The 18058-nt window shown below is 42.5% G+C and overlaps 1 protein-coding gene across 3 annotated transcripts in view; it reads left to right on the forward strand.

The window, feature by feature from the left end:
* The window catches only part of inpp5f (inositol polyphosphate-5-phosphatase F), a 189579-nt gene that overhangs the window by 126227 nt on the left and 45294 nt on the right, over positions 1-18058 (forward strand). For all 3 annotated transcript variants that reach the window (XM_048551468.2, XM_048551469.2, XM_048551471.2), the window contains 4 exons: positions 766-933; positions 1844-1900; positions 6205-6400; positions 16379-16558. In XM_048551468.2, the coding sequence (XP_048407425.2) occupies positions 766-933; positions 1844-1900; positions 6205-6400; positions 16379-16558 (601 nt within the window). The remainder of the gene's footprint in view (positions 1-765; positions 934-1843; positions 1901-6204; positions 6401-16378; positions 16559-18058) is intronic.

The following is an 18058-nucleotide window of genomic DNA, read 5'->3' on the forward strand; positions in this document are numbered from 1 at the left end:
AAAGCTCTTGTTTATACTCCTGAGGAGGAAGTGTAAATTCAATGTTCAATTTAAAAAAAATTCTGAACTGCTGTAGATAACTTGCTACCATGTAATTTTGCAAGTTACTTTTATAGTAGTATTGTCATTTTAATGAGGTTAGGACAAGAACAAATATTGCTTTGTCCAATCTTGGACTAGAATATTTGAGATTCCCCATATACATTCATGCTTTGAAGTTGAAAGACTGATCCTCAACTCTGAAAATGATCAGTGCTCTGGGTGGGGGGGAACTAAATTTCAGCCATCGCAACTATTATTTTGAGTTTGTTACAGAGGTACAGCATTTTCTGTTCATGGGTTTAAGGACCTACTTTTTGTGTGGTCAGTGGTTCAGCAAACATAGGCTGAGCTACAGCACTCACTGCTCAAAGCCCAAACTTTACCTAAAGGGGTCTTGTATCTTGAGGAAATTCTGTTTTATCATCCCTTGCCCCTTCACATTTGTCACTTGCTCGTTTTAGGTGCATTAATAAGCAATTCAAGATGTGTGTGTGTGTGTGTGTGTGTGTGTGTGTGTGTGTGTGTCTGACAAATATTTGTGCACTGAAAAATACACAAGCAGAAGAATGGTTACTTCAAACAGAACCAGAAATCAACCTGGGGTAGCGCAGAGGTGTAGATGGGAATGATGGATTTACATGGCAGTATGACATGCCTTGGGCAGCTACTCACTTTCTGTCTGTTGTTTTCACATGAACTGGCTTGTGTTTGCATGTGTTACAGGCTAAGGAGCACAAGGAGAAGGAGCGTTTAGAACGAAGGTTGTTGGAGGAATTAATCAAGATGTTTGTAGACTCTGATTCATTTTACTACAGCCTGACATATGACCTCTCAAATTCAGTGCAGAGACTGAGTGCCTCTGATAAGAAAGGAGAAGCATTGTGGAAAAGGGTAAGACTTCCTTGAGTATGAATTTTCCACCTGTGTTTGAGAGGAGCTGTTGAAGAGGATAAAACCGTAGCCTGTCATCTGACACTGGTGCATGTTCTTTCAGCCGTCACGTCCCTTTGTGATAACACCTTAAAAACTTAATTCAGCCAGTGACCTGATGGCTCTGACAGGAGAGGAGATGGTTTCTGTTTGAACAAGCTCCAGGGTTGCTTGTCACTTCAGTCTGCCTGTTAATTGTCTTGAGTCGTGTAAAAGCAGACAGACACCCCAGCAAGGACAAGACTGCCTTGAATACCCAGTGTGTGCAAAACTCCACAGCCACACCTGGGGTTGTGCCTCCTTTAGGCTGAAGTAGGTTAGAGGCTCAAAGACAAGTATTGAAGTTAACTGTATCCAAAATGTTGGTTGTATGTGATTGCCTGCTGCCTTACCAGTTCCCTCATTGGTCTCGCTCCACGTTCCAGTGAAACCCTCTATTTGCCACACACAATTCAATTATCACCATTTGGCAGATATCCCTTCAGCTGGATCCCCATCCTCTCTGGCTTTGCCTTTCTCGTACCCAGCCGTGTCTACCTCTCCCTCTCTAGCTTTATGAACCAAGCTCTTTGACTTTGTGGCTATTTTCATGCCATTTTAGAAATGCCCAGGGTATTTTTTGAAGTTCAAATGGGATCTTAAATAGCAATTTTTTTTGTACTCATCGCTTGAATTTGCTGTAGAACGTTGTATAACAAGTATTCATTTGGGGAACTTGAGACAGACTGGTCTCAGTTGTAGGCTCCCAGAAACATGATTATTCAGATGGAATATTAAGAAGTGATTCCGCCCTCTAATAGAGGGTGCTCTAAACCATAATTTAAAACAACAGTAGTGTGCTGCTAACTGATGCCTCTTTTCTTTTGCACAGGTTGATGATAGATTTTTTTGGAATAAGCACATGATTGATGACCTGATCAAATTAAGCGTAAGTAGCTATTCTTGTTCTCTTTGAAAACAAAAGATGGATTTAAATAGGCGTGTACACCCTCCATGTCCAACAGCTCCAGTTCACTTCACTGTTTAAAAACCAAAAGAACAGCGGATGCTGTAAATCAGGAACAAAGTTGCTGGAAAAGCTCAGCGGGTCTGAGGCAGGGTCCCCGGACCCGAAACGTTAACTCTCTGTTTTTTCTTCCACAGATGCTGCCAGACCTGCTGAACTTTTCCAGCAACTTTGTTTTTGTCACTTCACTGTTTTTCTGTGGTTCAGATTTGAAGAAGCCTGAGCTAGGCCTTGTGCACATCCAGGGTCAGTATTATCCTGCTGACTTCAGAACGTTATTTGTGGTACGTGCTCTGTCTCAATAATTATCCCAAAGTATAGAGAGAGAGCCACTCGCCTGATGACAAGTTGAAAGCAAACCACTCACAGGCCATATAGAAGTACAATACTGGTTTTTTTCCCCAGCCTGTCTCGGGTGATGGAAAATGGACGTACGCTTGCTGCTTTCCTGGTCTTGCCTATGTGCTCTTAATGCAGCTTGTGATGAAAAGTTTTTGAAGTTTAGTTTAATAACCAAGTGATCCTTTGGGACCACTGATTTGAGTAAAGAATGTGCTGAGGTCAGGGCAGGGCTGGCATTTATTTGTCATTGTAAGCAAATGCTGTATTTGTTAAAAGGAAGCGGGTTTAGCAACACGAGCAGGAATGTTATTTAGTCCTTTGAACCTGCTATGTTACTTTTCTCCCATAACCCTAATACACAATTGACAAAAATGAACATGCAAATTAGCATCAGCTACCATTCATGGGTATGTGTTCCAAACCTTTATTACTGCGTAGAAGTTTGCTAATTTTGCATCTGACAAGTCTGACTGTAATTGTTTTTTAGATCTTGGGTTCTGGAGATATGTCTCACTGGAGTAGCTCAATGGGAAATGAAACTTTCGACTCTGTCACCAAAATTTAGAGATTTTATAGAAGTTTAGAAAGTTTGGTTTTATCACACGAAGAATTACACACTTTCTTGTTACCGATAAACAATTGTGGAGCCATTGACTACAATTGCAGTTAGTTAAAACTCCAATCCCCATTGAAAATGTTCCCACAAATAATCACTTGTTATGAACCGAGGAGAAGACTTGGCGACCAGTTCAATGGTCCCTGTCTACGTGGCTCATTGAGATGGTCCTTTATGACTTGTCAGGATCTGCTGCTCCTCAATCCATCTTCCTCCATGTTACTTTACTTCACCTGCAGGCTACAGAGGGTGACTGGTTCACTTTTTTAAACTTAAGTCTTTGTCTTATTGGTTAAAAGCTATACTTTATAGCAACTAATGAGAGAAAAATAAACTGGCTTTCTTCAGGCCTAAGGTGTTTTTTACGGCAGAGCGAAGAACAGTTATTCCTTAATGAGGTCTGATGGCTTCTGCACAAATGTGTACACACTCAAGCTGCTCAGCCAATCACATAGTTGTTGGCCGGCAGAAGATCTTTGTCGTTGGTCTGTGGAAGGGTGACCAGGATCAATCAGCTATTTGTTATTGGCCAAGTCACCACTCAGACATAGTCTCTAGAGTGTCCCCTCCAACTTGTTATCACCTGAGCTGGAGCGCAGAATGCTGCCAGCTGAGAACGAGGAGAAAGATCTGTCTCCTGATTTACCTCCCAACTGATGTCATTCAAGTGCAGATGTTTCATTGAGGTTGGGGAGTAGGAGAGACAAAAGAGGACCAGCAGGAATGCAGTAAGTTTGTTGAATTTGCTGGTCCCTGCTGTATTACCCATTGCATGCACCTAGAGTTATTAAAATAGCTCTTTGTAGGCCGACTTAAGGAACTCTGTCTGTTTTCGTTTGTAAAGCTGAAATGAAATCACTGTCAAGAATTATCTCCTCTCCTTTTGCTATTTTAGGATTACTGAGGTTCAGCACAGGGTTACAATTTCCAAATTGTTGCCCGTGTGCTTTGTCAGCTGGCTGTTGGATTAAAAAGACTTGTGAATGGTTCTGCCTGCCATTTCCTTCACATCTATCCGTTACAGCATTTCAGGAAACTAATGTAAAACATGCTGTGTACAGTATGGGGGGTGGGGGGGGAAGCTAATTTCCATATTCTAACCTTGGAAAAAATTGTTCCCTCAGTCTGTGATATCCCTCCTACTCCATCTACTTGGCTGTGTTGACAATCTGTTTATGTTGTAATATAAATTACCATGAGATGTAGGAGCAGAAATGAGGCCATTTGGCCTATCGAGTCTGCTCAGTCTTTCGATCATGGCTGATAAGTTTCTCAAACCCATTCTCCTGCTTTCTGCCTGTGTAAGACCATAAAACATGACAGCAAGATTATTGCCTGCATTATGTGAAAGCTAGCTTTCTAAGGGGCAGGTGGGCTAACATCCAGTTCTGAGGAAGGGTCGCCGGACCTGAAATGTTAACTCAGTTTTGTGTTCGTCGTGGATGCTGCCAGACCCGCTGAACTTTTCCAGCAACTTTACGTTTTTGTTGCTGATTCACAACATCCGCAGTTCTTTTGGTTTTTGTCGGCCAACATCCAAAGCAAGTTGCCTTAACTTTTATAGTGCATCACTGATGCTTGCTTAGCCTAATGTGGGTTGCATATTAATGCAGTTGGAACTGTAGTTACACCTCTGTTAGACAGAACAAATATTATCCCTGCAGCTATGATATGACGCCTTTCATAAAAGTTTTGAAACACATTGACTGATGGAACTGAATTAAGCCTAAGCTTGGTCCATGTTTAGGCCTCAGCTGGGCTTTGTGTGCTGTCTTTGTGTCTGTGTCTGCAACCACAAGTGAGTGTCAAATCCGTTTTGTTTAGTAACTGCTAAATTTTCAGCAGGTGAAAGTTTGTTCACTTTTGAAGCATATTGAACCTCTGCCATTGTAGTTTTCACTCCTTTATATATTTCGGTTGCTGTTACTTTTGGAGCATTAGAGCAACAAAGCAGGTGGATTATGCTGACGTTGTAGTTAGGGTTGAAATATCGGCTGGGCTATGCACAGTGGCAGATGTTATTAAGTGGACTGACATTTCTGGAAGCAAATAAATTTCTGGGCCGAATGACATGTCTCCCAGGCTCTGAAGCTTAGTATTAGCAGAGCTAAGGCCATCGTTTTTCTGTCTCTTCTCGATACCATGGCACTGCTGCTGATGGGCAATATTTAAAAAACCAGGAAGGATTAGACTGTCTGATTATAGGCCAGTCATCCCAGCCTTGGAGACGGTGAATTATTGGAAAGAATTGAGGGCCATACTAAATTGTCATTTGGCAGAACACAGACTAATTGAGGACAGGATTGCTTGTTAAGGGAAGGTCGTACCTGATGAACTCTCTTTAAAATGTTATGGGCTTCCTGTTGAGAGTAATATGTTTGCCTGTACAAATCCTTGGAAGACATTGGAGCATACCCTACATGACAAGAATTGGAGATGTCGAAACCCTTTTGGACAAGGGTAAGGGCAAGAGGATCTGAAATGTTAGTGGCAGGAAGGAAATGTTGATCATCAATGGGTGTTTTGTTTAACTTGGAAAACACTTTCCAGTGGCAATCCACAGGGCCCTAATATGAACAGTGTAAATACAGCGAAGATTGAGCCTTAAGATAAGTGTGCCAAAGCGCATGCTATCTGTGACGCTGTCCCTAAACAGACTCAGTTCTATGAATGTCATGAGAGCCAAGCTAGGGATGAGCTTGGTTGTTATAATGGGCAATGTCGTGCTGTTAGGCAATCGTGCACTCTTTCCCCGTATTCAGTTCTGTTGACCAATAGAGTCGAATTTCTGGGTGATGTAGCAGGTAAAATGTAAAAGTTTTACATCATCTAAGGTCACTCTTTTTATTTCTTCTGAGGGAGTATTTCATTGATATTTTTGAAAGCATTAAAAATACAGTTTCCCAATTGATTCTGTGCAGGCATAATGCACGTCTACAAGTTTCTCACATGTACCTTGCGTCACAATGGAGTAGATAAAATGCTTCTTAACATTAGCTGACTCTTTTTTTGAGGGGTTCGTGTTGCTCCTGAGTTGTGCACAATTGGATCGCTGTAGTGAAGTATTTTTACAATGATGAGATTCTACACGTTTGGCCGGCTTGTCATTCATGTACAGTTGTATCCTAGATTGTATGGGGAGTGGCAGTGATGACAGGCCAGGAGAATTCTGCAGCCAGTGGAGTCTCCCAAAAGGACAATGGCTTCAAATATTTGCAAGATTCTGTTGTCGTTTTCAGATTAAATATGTAATATCCTTTGCTGGCAGGATCCCAATGCAGATTTCTGGATTGTTCCAATAATCCAAGGGTTCGTTCAGATTGAAGAGCTGGTTGTCAATTATAACGAGTCTTCGGATGATGAGAAAAGCAGCCCAGAAAGTCCATCCCAGGAGCAATGTGTGGATGACATCCACCCAAGGTTTTTGGTGGCAATTATTTCGCGGAGGAGTCGACACAGAGCAGGTACTGAAACACAGTCATGTTCAGACCACAGTGAGGAGCAGATAGATGCTCAGGGTCTCCATTGTTAACCATCTATTGTCCCCTTCTGTTTCTTTTGGTGGAAGCCTTTAGAGACCCATTGCTGTTCAATCTGTCCTTGTACTCCTCGATTCTTTAGCTTCTGAGTTTTCTTGAAAGGTTTAATACACTTTCATGTGCCTCAACAAAGCAAATGAGGCACTTGGGTGCTACGTACAGTTCTGCTGCTTATTAATATCCAGAACATGTAAAATTTCATGGTAATCATTCAGTATTCTTCCACCCAGCCTGGTTTGACCACAGCATGTTTTGGCTTTGTGATTTCCCAAAGGAAGAATGTTGAATTCCCATGAAAAAGGCTAAGCTTATTTGTCTCCCTTCTGACAAGTTCTTCCAATTGTTGCTTTTTCTAAGCTGTTTTATGGCAGGATGATCACTGTTTTCTCAGAACAGACCTATAAATTGTTCCTTGTATTCTGCTGTTGGTAAAGATCTTGCGATGATTGCTGGCTTCTATAAATCTCAGTTCACCTGGAAATGGCCCTGTGAACTGTCCTGGGATATCTGAATATATTCAAATAGTATATGAAAGCCAACTGTTTACTTAGACGCTTTCTCTGCTCAGAAAGTTTGCATTTCAGTAGGTTTTAGCTGTAGGTACACCTGCAGTGCTTTTCCAGATGGAGTCCCAGAATTTTGACCCAGTGACCACAGAAGGAGCAGTGATAAAGGCCCACGTCGGGCTGGTGTTGGCTTGGAGGAGTACTTGCATGTAGTCATGGTGTTCCTATGCAGCTATTGCTGTTGTCATTCTAGGTGGCAGGATCATGGCTGTAGAAGGTTTTAATGTGATTTTTCGCGTGTCCCTGTTTGGTATACACTGCTGCTTTTGTGTAGAGATGGTGGAAGGGGTTGAACTTTGAACTTGTTACTGCACGTTGTGTTAGTGATAGCCATTTGAGGGCTGTTTTGAATTTCCATTGCTCCTTATGATCTTTTTGGTTCAAGGCATTCAGTCAACGGTTTGCAGGTGTCCCCATGCTCCATTTTCTTTGTTAACTTCAGCTAATGTCTAGACCAAAACTCCACCCTTTATCTATCCTTGCCTCTCCTGATTTTGTTTAAGGCTTCTGGGTGTTCCACTCTGGAACACGTCAGGATAACAGTATGTCGTACACATTGTGCCGTTGGGGCTGAACTGCTTTTCATTTTCCCATCATGGTAACTGCCTAGTTTAGTTAACTCTTCATAAGACAATGGTCTCAAAAATGATTTTGCCTGAATTGAAACAGCTAAGCTAACATTGATTGGAAATGTTTCTGGGGGTTAATCCAGGTAACAGAAGCTGTTAATTGAGTGCACGATTGAACAACTCTTGTGGTCTGTCTTTGGAGATTTGCTCTTATTTTCCAAGGTCTTGTTGGGGATGCAAGAGTTTTGCTATCTTTCCCAACTTGCTTGTTAAGAAAGCTGCTCGTATTTCTGATACCAAGAACAAGGGTCACGACTAGGCCGTTGAGCTCCTCATTCCTACTCTACATTTAATAAGAGTATACATCATCTGATGGTAATCTTCAGTCCGCATTCCTGACTGTTCCTGTTGAGCTTTTACTTCTTTGCTTCCTGAGAAGCTATTCATGTTGGACTTAAAAACATTCAAAGATTCTGCTTTTGACCAGGAAGAGTTCTGAAGTTACGCACCCTTCGGAGAAAAGTGTCACATTGCCACTGTTTAAAATGGCTCACCCCGACTTTAAACAGTGAACCCTGGTCCTTGTTTCACCCCTAAGAGGAAACATCCTCTGCATATCTGGTGTGGCAAGACTAGTCACGATTTCACATTAGCTTTTTGCATCAATTTCCCTCCTTCTCTTCTTAAACTCCAGATACAAGCCTAGCTTGGCTGACTTTTCCATGTAAGATGACCTGCCCATTTCAGAGATTAGCCCAGTAATCCTTATTTAAATTACTTGCAACGCTTTTCATTCCAGTGCATCCTTCTTTAAACAAAGAGACCACTTCTAGTCACGGCTCTCCAGATATAGCATCGCTAATGACCTGTATAACTGAACCATATTTACCTACTTCTGTATTCTGTTTCCCTTGCATGAAAAGATAACATTCCGTAATCCTTCCCAATTACTTGCTATTCCTGTACACTGTCTGTGAATCATCGCTGACGTGGAAGTCCCTCTGCATTGCAGAGTTCTACAATCTCTCAAAAACATTTTGACTTTTCCACTGAAGTGGAATATTTCGTATTATACTTCATTTTCCAGATATTTACCCCCTCGTGGGAAATTGTGCTTGATAAATTGTTGGAATTCTGTGGAGATGTAACTTGTAGAAAGACTGTCTCCTGCTTGTCACGTGTGGCTTCTCCGGGCTTTCAGAAAGCATTTGACAAAGCCCTGCATTAGACATTAATGCGTGAGAATAAAGCGCATGGGATTGGGGCAAGTATATTGAGATGGATTGGAAACTGGTTGGCAGAGAAGAAACAGTAGGAATTAATGGGTCCTTTTCAACTTGGCAGGCAGTAACTAGTGGGATGCCACAGGGATTGGTGCTGGGACTGCAGCTATTCACAATAATATATTTAATGATTTGGATGAGGGAACAAAATGTAACATCTCCAAGTTTTGCACATAATGCCAAGTTGGGTGGGAGGATGAACTGTGACAAGGGTGCAAAGATCCTTCAGCATGATCTCAACAGGTTGGGTGAGTGGACAAATCAATAGCAGATGCAGTATAGTTTGGATAAATGAGGTTATTCACTTTGGAAGCAAAAAACAAAAGGCAGATTACTACGTGAATGGCTGTAAATTGGGAGAGGGGAGGGTGCAGTGGGATCCAGGTGTCCTTGTGCATCAGGCGCTGAAGGTAAGCATGCAGGTGCAGCAGGTGGTAAAGAAGGGAGATGGTATGTTGGCCTTCATTGTGAGAGGTTTTGAGTACAGGGGCAGGGATGTGTTCCAGTTATACAGGCTTTTGGTGAGACCACACCTGGAATATTATGTGCAGTTTTGGTCTCCTTTTCTGAGGAAGGATGCTCTTGCTCTCAAGGAATGCAGCAAAGGTTTACCAGGCTTATTCTGGGGATGGTGGGTCTGATGTACAAGGACTGGGTTAGGATTGTTTTTGATGGACCTCAGATGATTGAGGAGGGGTGGATCTCGGACTTAAAATTCTAACAGGATTAGACAGGGTAGATGCAGAGAGGATGTTCCTGATGGTGGGTGTGTCCAGAACCAGGGGTCACAGTATGGGGATTAGGGGTAGACCATTTCGGACAGATATGTGGAGCGGTGAGCCTGTGGAATTCAATACCATGGGAAGTAATTGATGCCAATACATTGAATGTGTTCACGATGTGGCTGGATACAGCGCTTGGAGTGAATGGGTCAAAGGTATGGGGAGAAAGCAGGGTTAGGCTGTTGAGTTAGACGATCAGCCATGATCATGATGAATTATGGAGCAAGCTTGAAGGGCTGAGTAACCATTTCCTGTTCCTATCTTCTATGTTTCCATGTAAACCATTGATAGCCTTTTTAAAGCTCTAGTCCCGTTCACAACTATCTTGTCATTTTGGTGTTGCCAGCAAATTGGGCAACATTGCCTCGGACTCTTCACTTAAGTAATTGATGTAAATTATAAACAGTTGAGGTGTTGGTTTTGATCCTTGTGACATCTTGCCAACTTGCAGAAGATTTATTAATGTCCAATCTGTTTTCTCTTAGTCAGTCAGTCTTGTATCTATGCCAAGATGTTTACCTGTTAAGCCATAAACTTTTATTTTCTGCAATAACCTTTAATGTGCACTTTAGAAATCCCTTCTGAAAAATCAAGTGCAGTGTATTCGTCCCTTTTATCCACAGTGCATATTACTTCCTCCGAGCTGACTTAGATTGGTCAAGGATGACCACTTTTTCAAAAAACCAGGTCGACTCTGCTGGATTACCTTGAGGTTATATAAATGTCCTGCAATAATTTTATTCAATACTAGCTCCTCACATTTTCCCTATGACACACTTTAAGGCAGTTAGCCTCCTTATGTAAGAGAGGACCTGGGATGCCTTTTGTTATATACGGTTATGCAACAGGGAGTTGTTGTTTTGGCAATTGTGTTGAAGCTTTTTTGACTGTGGAAGAGTTTAAGCTGTTGGATCAGTCAGTGTTCATGTCGGAGAGGTCTGTGTGTATGCTGGATATATAAAATCCCAGGCATGCCAAATATCCACTTGCTGGGGTGAGTATGGCTCCAACAGCACTGGAATCTTCACATTATCCAGGACAAAAACACCCTTTGCACAACCTCCCCGGTATTTACTCCCTTCACCACTGACACGCGGTAGCAGCAGTGTGTGCCATGTACAAGATATATAGCAGTAACTCACCAAGAGTCCTCTGACAGCACTTTCCAAAACTATGGTCTCCACAATCTGGCAGCAGACACGTGGAAACCCCACTGCCTGTAGGTTCCCTCCAACACACACGCAGGAATTGGGCTAGCCTACATTTCGTAGCTGTTGTCTTAGACACTGTCTGACTGAGAGCCTGTCTGCAAGTTCACATCATCCATGTTTGACTGCAGTGGGACAATCAGGCAGCTAGCCTCGCTGGTCAGCAGTCCTCTGTTAAAAGAGCAGAGATCTTGTTGTATAGCAGTTTGCTACATTTACCTCACACCTGTAGTATGTGCCAGTAGCATCCACAGAAAACACACTACTTGCAAAGAGGCAGACGTATCTCAAAGTCTTAAGGGAATAATTCATGGAGGCACCCATCAGTCAGGTGGTCCGAGCACAGTAAGTGGTGCACAACCGTGAGGGTGGCACAGTGGCTCAGTGGTTAGCACTACTGCCTCAACACCAGCAACCCGGGTTTGATTCCACCCTCGGGCAACTGCCTGTGTGGAGTTTGCACATTCTCCCCGTGTCTGCGTGGGTTTCCTCTGGGTGGTCTAGTTTCTTCCCACGGCCCAAAGATGTGCAGGCTAGGTTGATTGGCCATGCTAAATTGCCTGCAGTTTTCAGGGATGTGTATGTTAGGTGGGTAATAGGGGGATGGGTCTGGGTGGGATGTCTGAGAGTGGGTGTGGACTTGATGGGCCAAAGGGCCTGTTTCCACACTGCAGGGATTCTATGATCACACCATCCTGACTCGGAACTATATTGTTGTACCTACACCTCAAAGATTGCAACAGTTCAGGGAGGCAGCTCACTACTGACTCCTACTGGGCATTTAGAGATGGGCACTTGTTTCTGTCAAGGCCAGAGTTTTTGACATTCAATGAAGAACTTTTTTTAAAAACAAAACTGCTGAAAATGAACAAAAGGATTAGGTTAAGGGAAGTGAACGGACAGTCGAATTTGTGATAATGAGAACTGCAGATGCTTGAGAATCCAAGATAATAAAATGTGAGGCTGGGTGAACACAGCAGACCCAGCAGCATCTCAGGAGCACAAAAGCTGACGTTTCGGGCCTAGACCCTTCATCAGAGCTCTGGTGAAAGGTCTAGGCCCGAATCGTCAGCTTTTGTGCTCCTGAGATGCTGCTGGGTCTGCTGTGATCACCCAGCCTCACATTTTATTATCTTGGACGGTCGAATTTGCCCTTGATTATTGTAAAAATAAATAACACTGGTGTAATAACCCATCAGAACTCCTTTTGAGCTGTAATTCTCTGGTTTTTATTTCAAGTAAATTTATAGATAGCAGGTCAGGCTGTATTTGTCGAGAGAGAAATGTAACACTGGAGTTCTAAACTTGCACCAGTGTGCTGATCCTCAGCCTGTCAGGTTGGTTGATTCTTTCTCCATGGATGCAATCTAGCATGAATATTTCCAGTCTTTGTTTTATTCCAGATTCCAGCATTTTGATTTGGTAATTTTGCACACCTTGTGACTCATTATTGAGCATTCTTTTGTAAGAAGACAATTCTATCTCTATTCCTATGCTGGGAATGGTTCAGTTTAGTAATTGATATGGTGGCATCAGCAGATTCTGACAACCTTTTTAATTACTTTTTGAAATTCAGTCACCATATAATGTGTGCCCTCCACGTTGGTTATTGGCTTTACAGTGTTTGTTTATTCATGGAGGAGTGGAAACCATTGGAAGGCGCAGATTTAAGTTGCTGCTGGAAGGCCTGTGCTGGTCTTTCGCACCTTAATTCTCTGGGGTGGGGCTGAGTGCACACTGCACCTCATCGAAACGGGCTGTGCTACAGATCAGATACTTTCTGCTTTGGTAGGTTTAAAATGTTTCATGGCCCTGTTTTGAGAGGGGCAGGGGAATGATCTCCAGTTAGTTGTTTGATATTTATCCCTTAATTAACATTGCAAGAAGTGGTTTAAGTGGTCGTGATGGCATCACCACTGTGGAAGTTTGCTGAGACCAATTAACTGCATTCCCAACACCATAGTAGTGCCAACTTTGACTGTCACTGAAAAGTGTTGAGTAAACTTGGATCTGTTATCTCTTTCCAATTCTCCCATTTGAGGGTTGGGTACCAGTGTGGACAAACCTAGACTCTAGTGACCTCTGCAGTTCAAGAAGGCAGCTCCTCACCAGTATCTAGGTGAATAAATGCTGCCTCTGCCAAGCATGGCCACATGCCAGTAAAGGATGATGCAGACTAAGAACTCTTGCTGTGATTTAGCATATCCCTGGGTGTGTCCCCAACTGTTTGACAAGAAAAGGTGCTGTCACTGTCAGTAAGGAAAATGTAGCTCGTTTTCAAGTATGTACCGGTGACGACAGTAAACCCGACCGAACGTAAAGAGCATGAGCTGCTTGATTGCCGCTATTGTCCTCGCACTCTGCCATCTCAATCTTTTACGGTCTGAACTGTTAGTGAAACTCAATAGAAGCTTGTGTAGACTCCTAGTTTTACTGTTGGACACTTTAGAGCTGTCTGGTGTGAATAGACTTTCCCTTAATTAAAGTTTAATAACCACTTTAAATGTAGCTTCCACCGTTGCTTCAGGAATAAGTGGTGATGCAGCTTGAGCGAATGCCTCTTTGTCTAAAGTGTGGTAGTTTATGCAGAGCATTGTTTGTAGCACACAGAATCCCTTTGCCATTTGGTGATAGTTTGTTAGATGAAAATGGCCAATAGACTGATTTTTCTATCAACTCTAACTCTGCAACTTACCCACTGATTCATGCAAGCATGCATATGTTGAACAAAATGGAAGCCTTAAACTGTGTTTGCAACAAATTATACCAATATACTCCCTTCAATCCTTAGTTTAATCAGCTAGCTGGTTGTGATGAATTTAGGGCGTATCTTCGGATTGTAAATTGAAGCTAACACCTCTAAAGGAGGATTATGAACATAGACTGGTGTTTGTGAGGGTATGCTCAAGGCTGATCCTCCATCTCCATGCCATACTACCACTTCTCCCTCCAAACCTGTTGATGCCTTTAACACAAACTTTGCTGACCTCTTTCTCACACACACTTCCAGTGGTTTTGGCCTCCACAACATTCTGCGGTCTAGAATTCCACAGGTTCCCTACCTTTTTGAGTGAAGGTTTTCCTCATTTCAGTCCTAAATGGTCTACCCCATGACCTGAGACTTTGTCTCCAAGTTCTAAACTCACCAACCAGAGAAAGCATCCTCCTTCCAGTCAGTCTAGCCTGTTAGAATTCCAATCAAATCTTGTTTCCTGCTTCTAAACTCGAGTGAAATCAGACCTAGTCGAAGCGGGGTCTCATCATTCCCAGGATCAATCCTGTGAACACCACCTATGGCAGGTGTATTCTTTCTTAGATTGAGAGGCCAAAACTATATACATTACCCAAGGCCCTGTGTAATTGCAGTAAGACATCCCTACTTCTGAAATCATTTCTTTTCCAGTAATGACCAGTATATCGTTCGCCTTCCTATATGCTTGCTGTGCTTGGCTCCTGTCACTGGCTGCAGTACAAGGATGGCCAGATCTCATTGTATGCCCACACTTAGCTTCACATCATTTTAAATAATGCTGGGCCTTTGTTTTTCAAACTGCAGTGTATGACTTCATATTTAACCATTTTGTACTTCATCTCCCTCACTCCCTCAACGTGTCTTGATCACTTTGAAGCCTTGAGGGAGTAATCCCTGGATCGTCGTTATCTTGTCCTGCCACAATTACTATCCCAACGGTGTCACTTGTATTTGGTTGCCGTCATGTAGTCAACTGCATCTTGCTTGAGACAAAAATCACTTCACATTCGTGAATTTGCTCTACCCACAAAGCCTGTCTGCTCCGTGGTTCCCAATCAGGAAAAAGGATGGTGGCAGCAAATCTGTTAGAGTGGGCAATCATTCAGATCGCTCATGCACCTTGAGTTGCTTCATGGATTCCTCATCCAACCACCCAGTTCTCTCTCTTTTGAAGTATCATCCTGGTTTAGTGGAACCTTTGCAGCTGAGTCAGTAGCTCATGGCATTTTTCTCACTCCAAAGGCCTGAGCAAGTAAACTGGCTCATTTGATACTATCTGTGAATTAAACAAGCTTTAACTTATCACTCTTAACAATTAGAGTAGAAAGTCCAATAATTATCCTGAGTCAACAGCAGTGTTGGAAAAACCCAGCAAGTCAGGCAGCATTGGTGGAGAGAGAAGTGCAGTTAACGTTTTGAATCCAATAAGATCCAATGTTCAGGTCCATACAGATGGAAAAGCCTTATACTTGACAGGAAGGAGATGAGCAATTGGAGGTGTGGGTCTACAAAGGACAAAGATGGTGTTAACAGTTCCGGTGAAGGGACCAATCTACTATATAGGTGTCAACAGCAGAATTTAGGTTCGCTCTGCTGAAAGCAGAACGAGGGAAACGAAGCACTGGGAGTATCTGTGAGAAACACAATGGAACGATCAAGTTCACATTCTGAAGTTGGTGAACGTAAAGCAGAGTGAAGAAGACTATTAAATGCCTGGGCTTGTCAGAAGCACCATTGGTGTAAAGTAGTATTGTTGGAATGTGTGACACGTGGACAAGCTGGGAGAACAGAATGGAGTCCTTGCAGCAAGCGGTGTGTGAGGAAGTGTCAAGGTAGTTGTTGGAGTTGCTGGGTTTGTAATAAATATTAAATGACCGCCTGTCCCCAGAATGGAGACACATGTTGAGGAAGGGAAAGGTCAACAAATCCAGAATAAATTTAAAAGAAGAAAAATACAAAATTTGTAAATGAAATCTACTGGCCTGACTTGTCTCACATACTTGGAAATGGATCTCTAGTATGATAAGTATGTTCTTTTCAAAGTATGATGGTTTTAACTGGATCTGAACAGAATGAAGGCGAGACAAGGCTGGAAGTGGGAATTCAAGTGGAATTTTTCTCGTTCCAGGCATGAGGAGGAAGCAGCAGTAACACAGTTGTACTCTAGCCCACGATGCTGCTGGGTGCTTGGCTTCCAACGGCTTGCTTCACTAATACTTCAGTGTTTTGCGTTTACTGCCAATTTATATTGCGATTAATGACATTGAGCATTTGTTCTTGGAATTTTTTCTTCAAACACCAATTATTGGAGCCCTGCAAAGACAGTTGAGGTGTGTTTTTTTTTGAAATAGGCGCATTGGTTCAAAAAGATTGTTGATAGAGCTCTGTAAGACGACTGTTCTTTTATACAAAGAATGGTCGCCTTACAATCTCATTGAGGGATTGTGATGCCAAATCATTAAAAACGTTAAGATTCCTCTGGTGTAAGTGTGCAATACCATGCACATCAGAAAGTTTGGATTCACTTCATTCTAGTTTCTGATAATGCCCTGCAGGATAGATGCTGATTTCTTTTATGACAGAATACACTGGTTTCATTACAATTGTTGGAAGCTTCCTTATTGATTTGGTTCTTAGGTTTTGTCTATGTTATTGCAGCAGTGGCATTGTAAAGTTGAGCTACTTCTAAGGTAGAAAGCTTAGCTAATTCTTTTCACCAATCTCTTCTTTTGAATTTCTGCAGGGATGCGTTATAAACGGCGTGGCGTGGATGAAAATGGCAATGTGGCAAATTACGTGGAGACAGAGCAGTTAATCCACGTCCACAGCCACACACTCTCATTTGTCCTTACACGGGGATCAGTGCCGGTATTTTGGAGTCAGATTGGCTATCGATACAATCCTCGGCCCCGGTTGGACAAACGTAAGTGATGAAAGAGTATCCTTACACTTGAAGCAATGAAGAATGGAACTGTCATGGAGCAGTAAAGGAACCCATTTATGAACTGGGTCACAGAATGAGTAACGTAAGCCCCATGTGACATGAAGGGAATGATTGCAATGGATGTAAAACCAAACTTGCCGGTCATCATCTATTGGCTTTCGGTTTTAATTATTTTGTGTATTCCATAGTCTGTGTTGGGCTTGTTGGCTACCCAATCCTTTCTTCAGCTAATTGTTTGTTTGGAATAAAAAACATCGCCAGGTGCCTTAGGTTCTCCAGGCCAGTGTTCGATGAATTTATCTGGTGTGAATGATTTTAATGCTTTGTAATTAATACTTGACAACACACAAGGAAATGGAAAGCTAATTTTGATCTCTGAACTTGCATCTTCCAACTGGCTGTCCCTGAAGAAGGTGCTGTAATGTATTGACAGGGCAACTTCGAGCAGGTCATTTCCACCATTCTGTACCACTGTACCACTTTTATATAAAGAAGTCATTTCCAATTGTGTACCAAAACCCTTCTCACATTCTGTTAAACACTCCCTACTTCTACCAAACCAACTGGGGTGGGTGTTGGGTGGGTGGTGGTAGGGGTGGTGGGAAATCTTGTCTTTGTCTTCAGGTAAAATGTAACAACTCCATCTATCCAAAAGCTGGAGTTGGCTCCATGTTCTCTTCATCCAGTAAAAGTCTCAAATCAGTAACTTGGCTGGATAATTTGGCAAACAGTATGCAGCGGCCTACTGTGGACTGTTTGTTGACTTTGCGCTCTGCTCTATCCCATGCTCCATGTCACCCTTGACTTGGCCCGCATCCAGCTTCAGCTGAATGGCTCACAGCCCTCAACACCTGCCCTGGAATTTGACAGTGTTAGGAATCTGACATGGATTTGGTCCTGAGGCTGCCAGATTTTGAGTTACTGGTTCTGTAATTGACAAATGCAGGAGTTGTCAATCTTTGAAACCAATAGCATAGAGATGTACTGAGTGTTTAAGCCCTGTTGACATTTAGGCAATAGCACTGAAGACTTGAGCTTCATAACTTCATGTGCCTTTATCTAAGCAGTTTCTGTACAGCTACAACACTGGCATTTACTGGCAATGTGGAAAAATTGCCCAAGTATTTCATGTGTACAAAAACAGGGCAAATCCAACCAATTATTACCCCATCAGTATGCTCTGGATCATGACTCCAATTGGTGGAAGGAGTCATCAAGTGTCATCAAGTCGCCATTGGTTCCTGACCTCATTCCAGCTTCGGTTCAAACATAGACAAAAAAGCTGAAATCCAGAATTGAACTAAATTTATTGATTACACAAAGATTGGTGGAGTTGTTGATTAGTACCCATGATTGTGAAAGGATGCAACAAGATCTTGATAAATAGGTGACTTGGGTGCAGAAATGCCAGATGGAGTTTAATCCAGACAAATGAGGTGATGCCTTTTGGAGGATTGAATTTAGCCGTGAACTATACTG

This window comes from Stegostoma tigrinum, chromosome 20 (genome assembly GCF_030684315.1).
Source record: "Stegostoma tigrinum isolate sSteTig4 chromosome 20, sSteTig4.hap1, whole genome shotgun sequence".
Taxonomy (NCBI): Eukaryota; Metazoa; Chordata; class Chondrichthyes; order Orectolobiformes; family Stegostomatidae; genus Stegostoma; species Stegostoma tigrinum.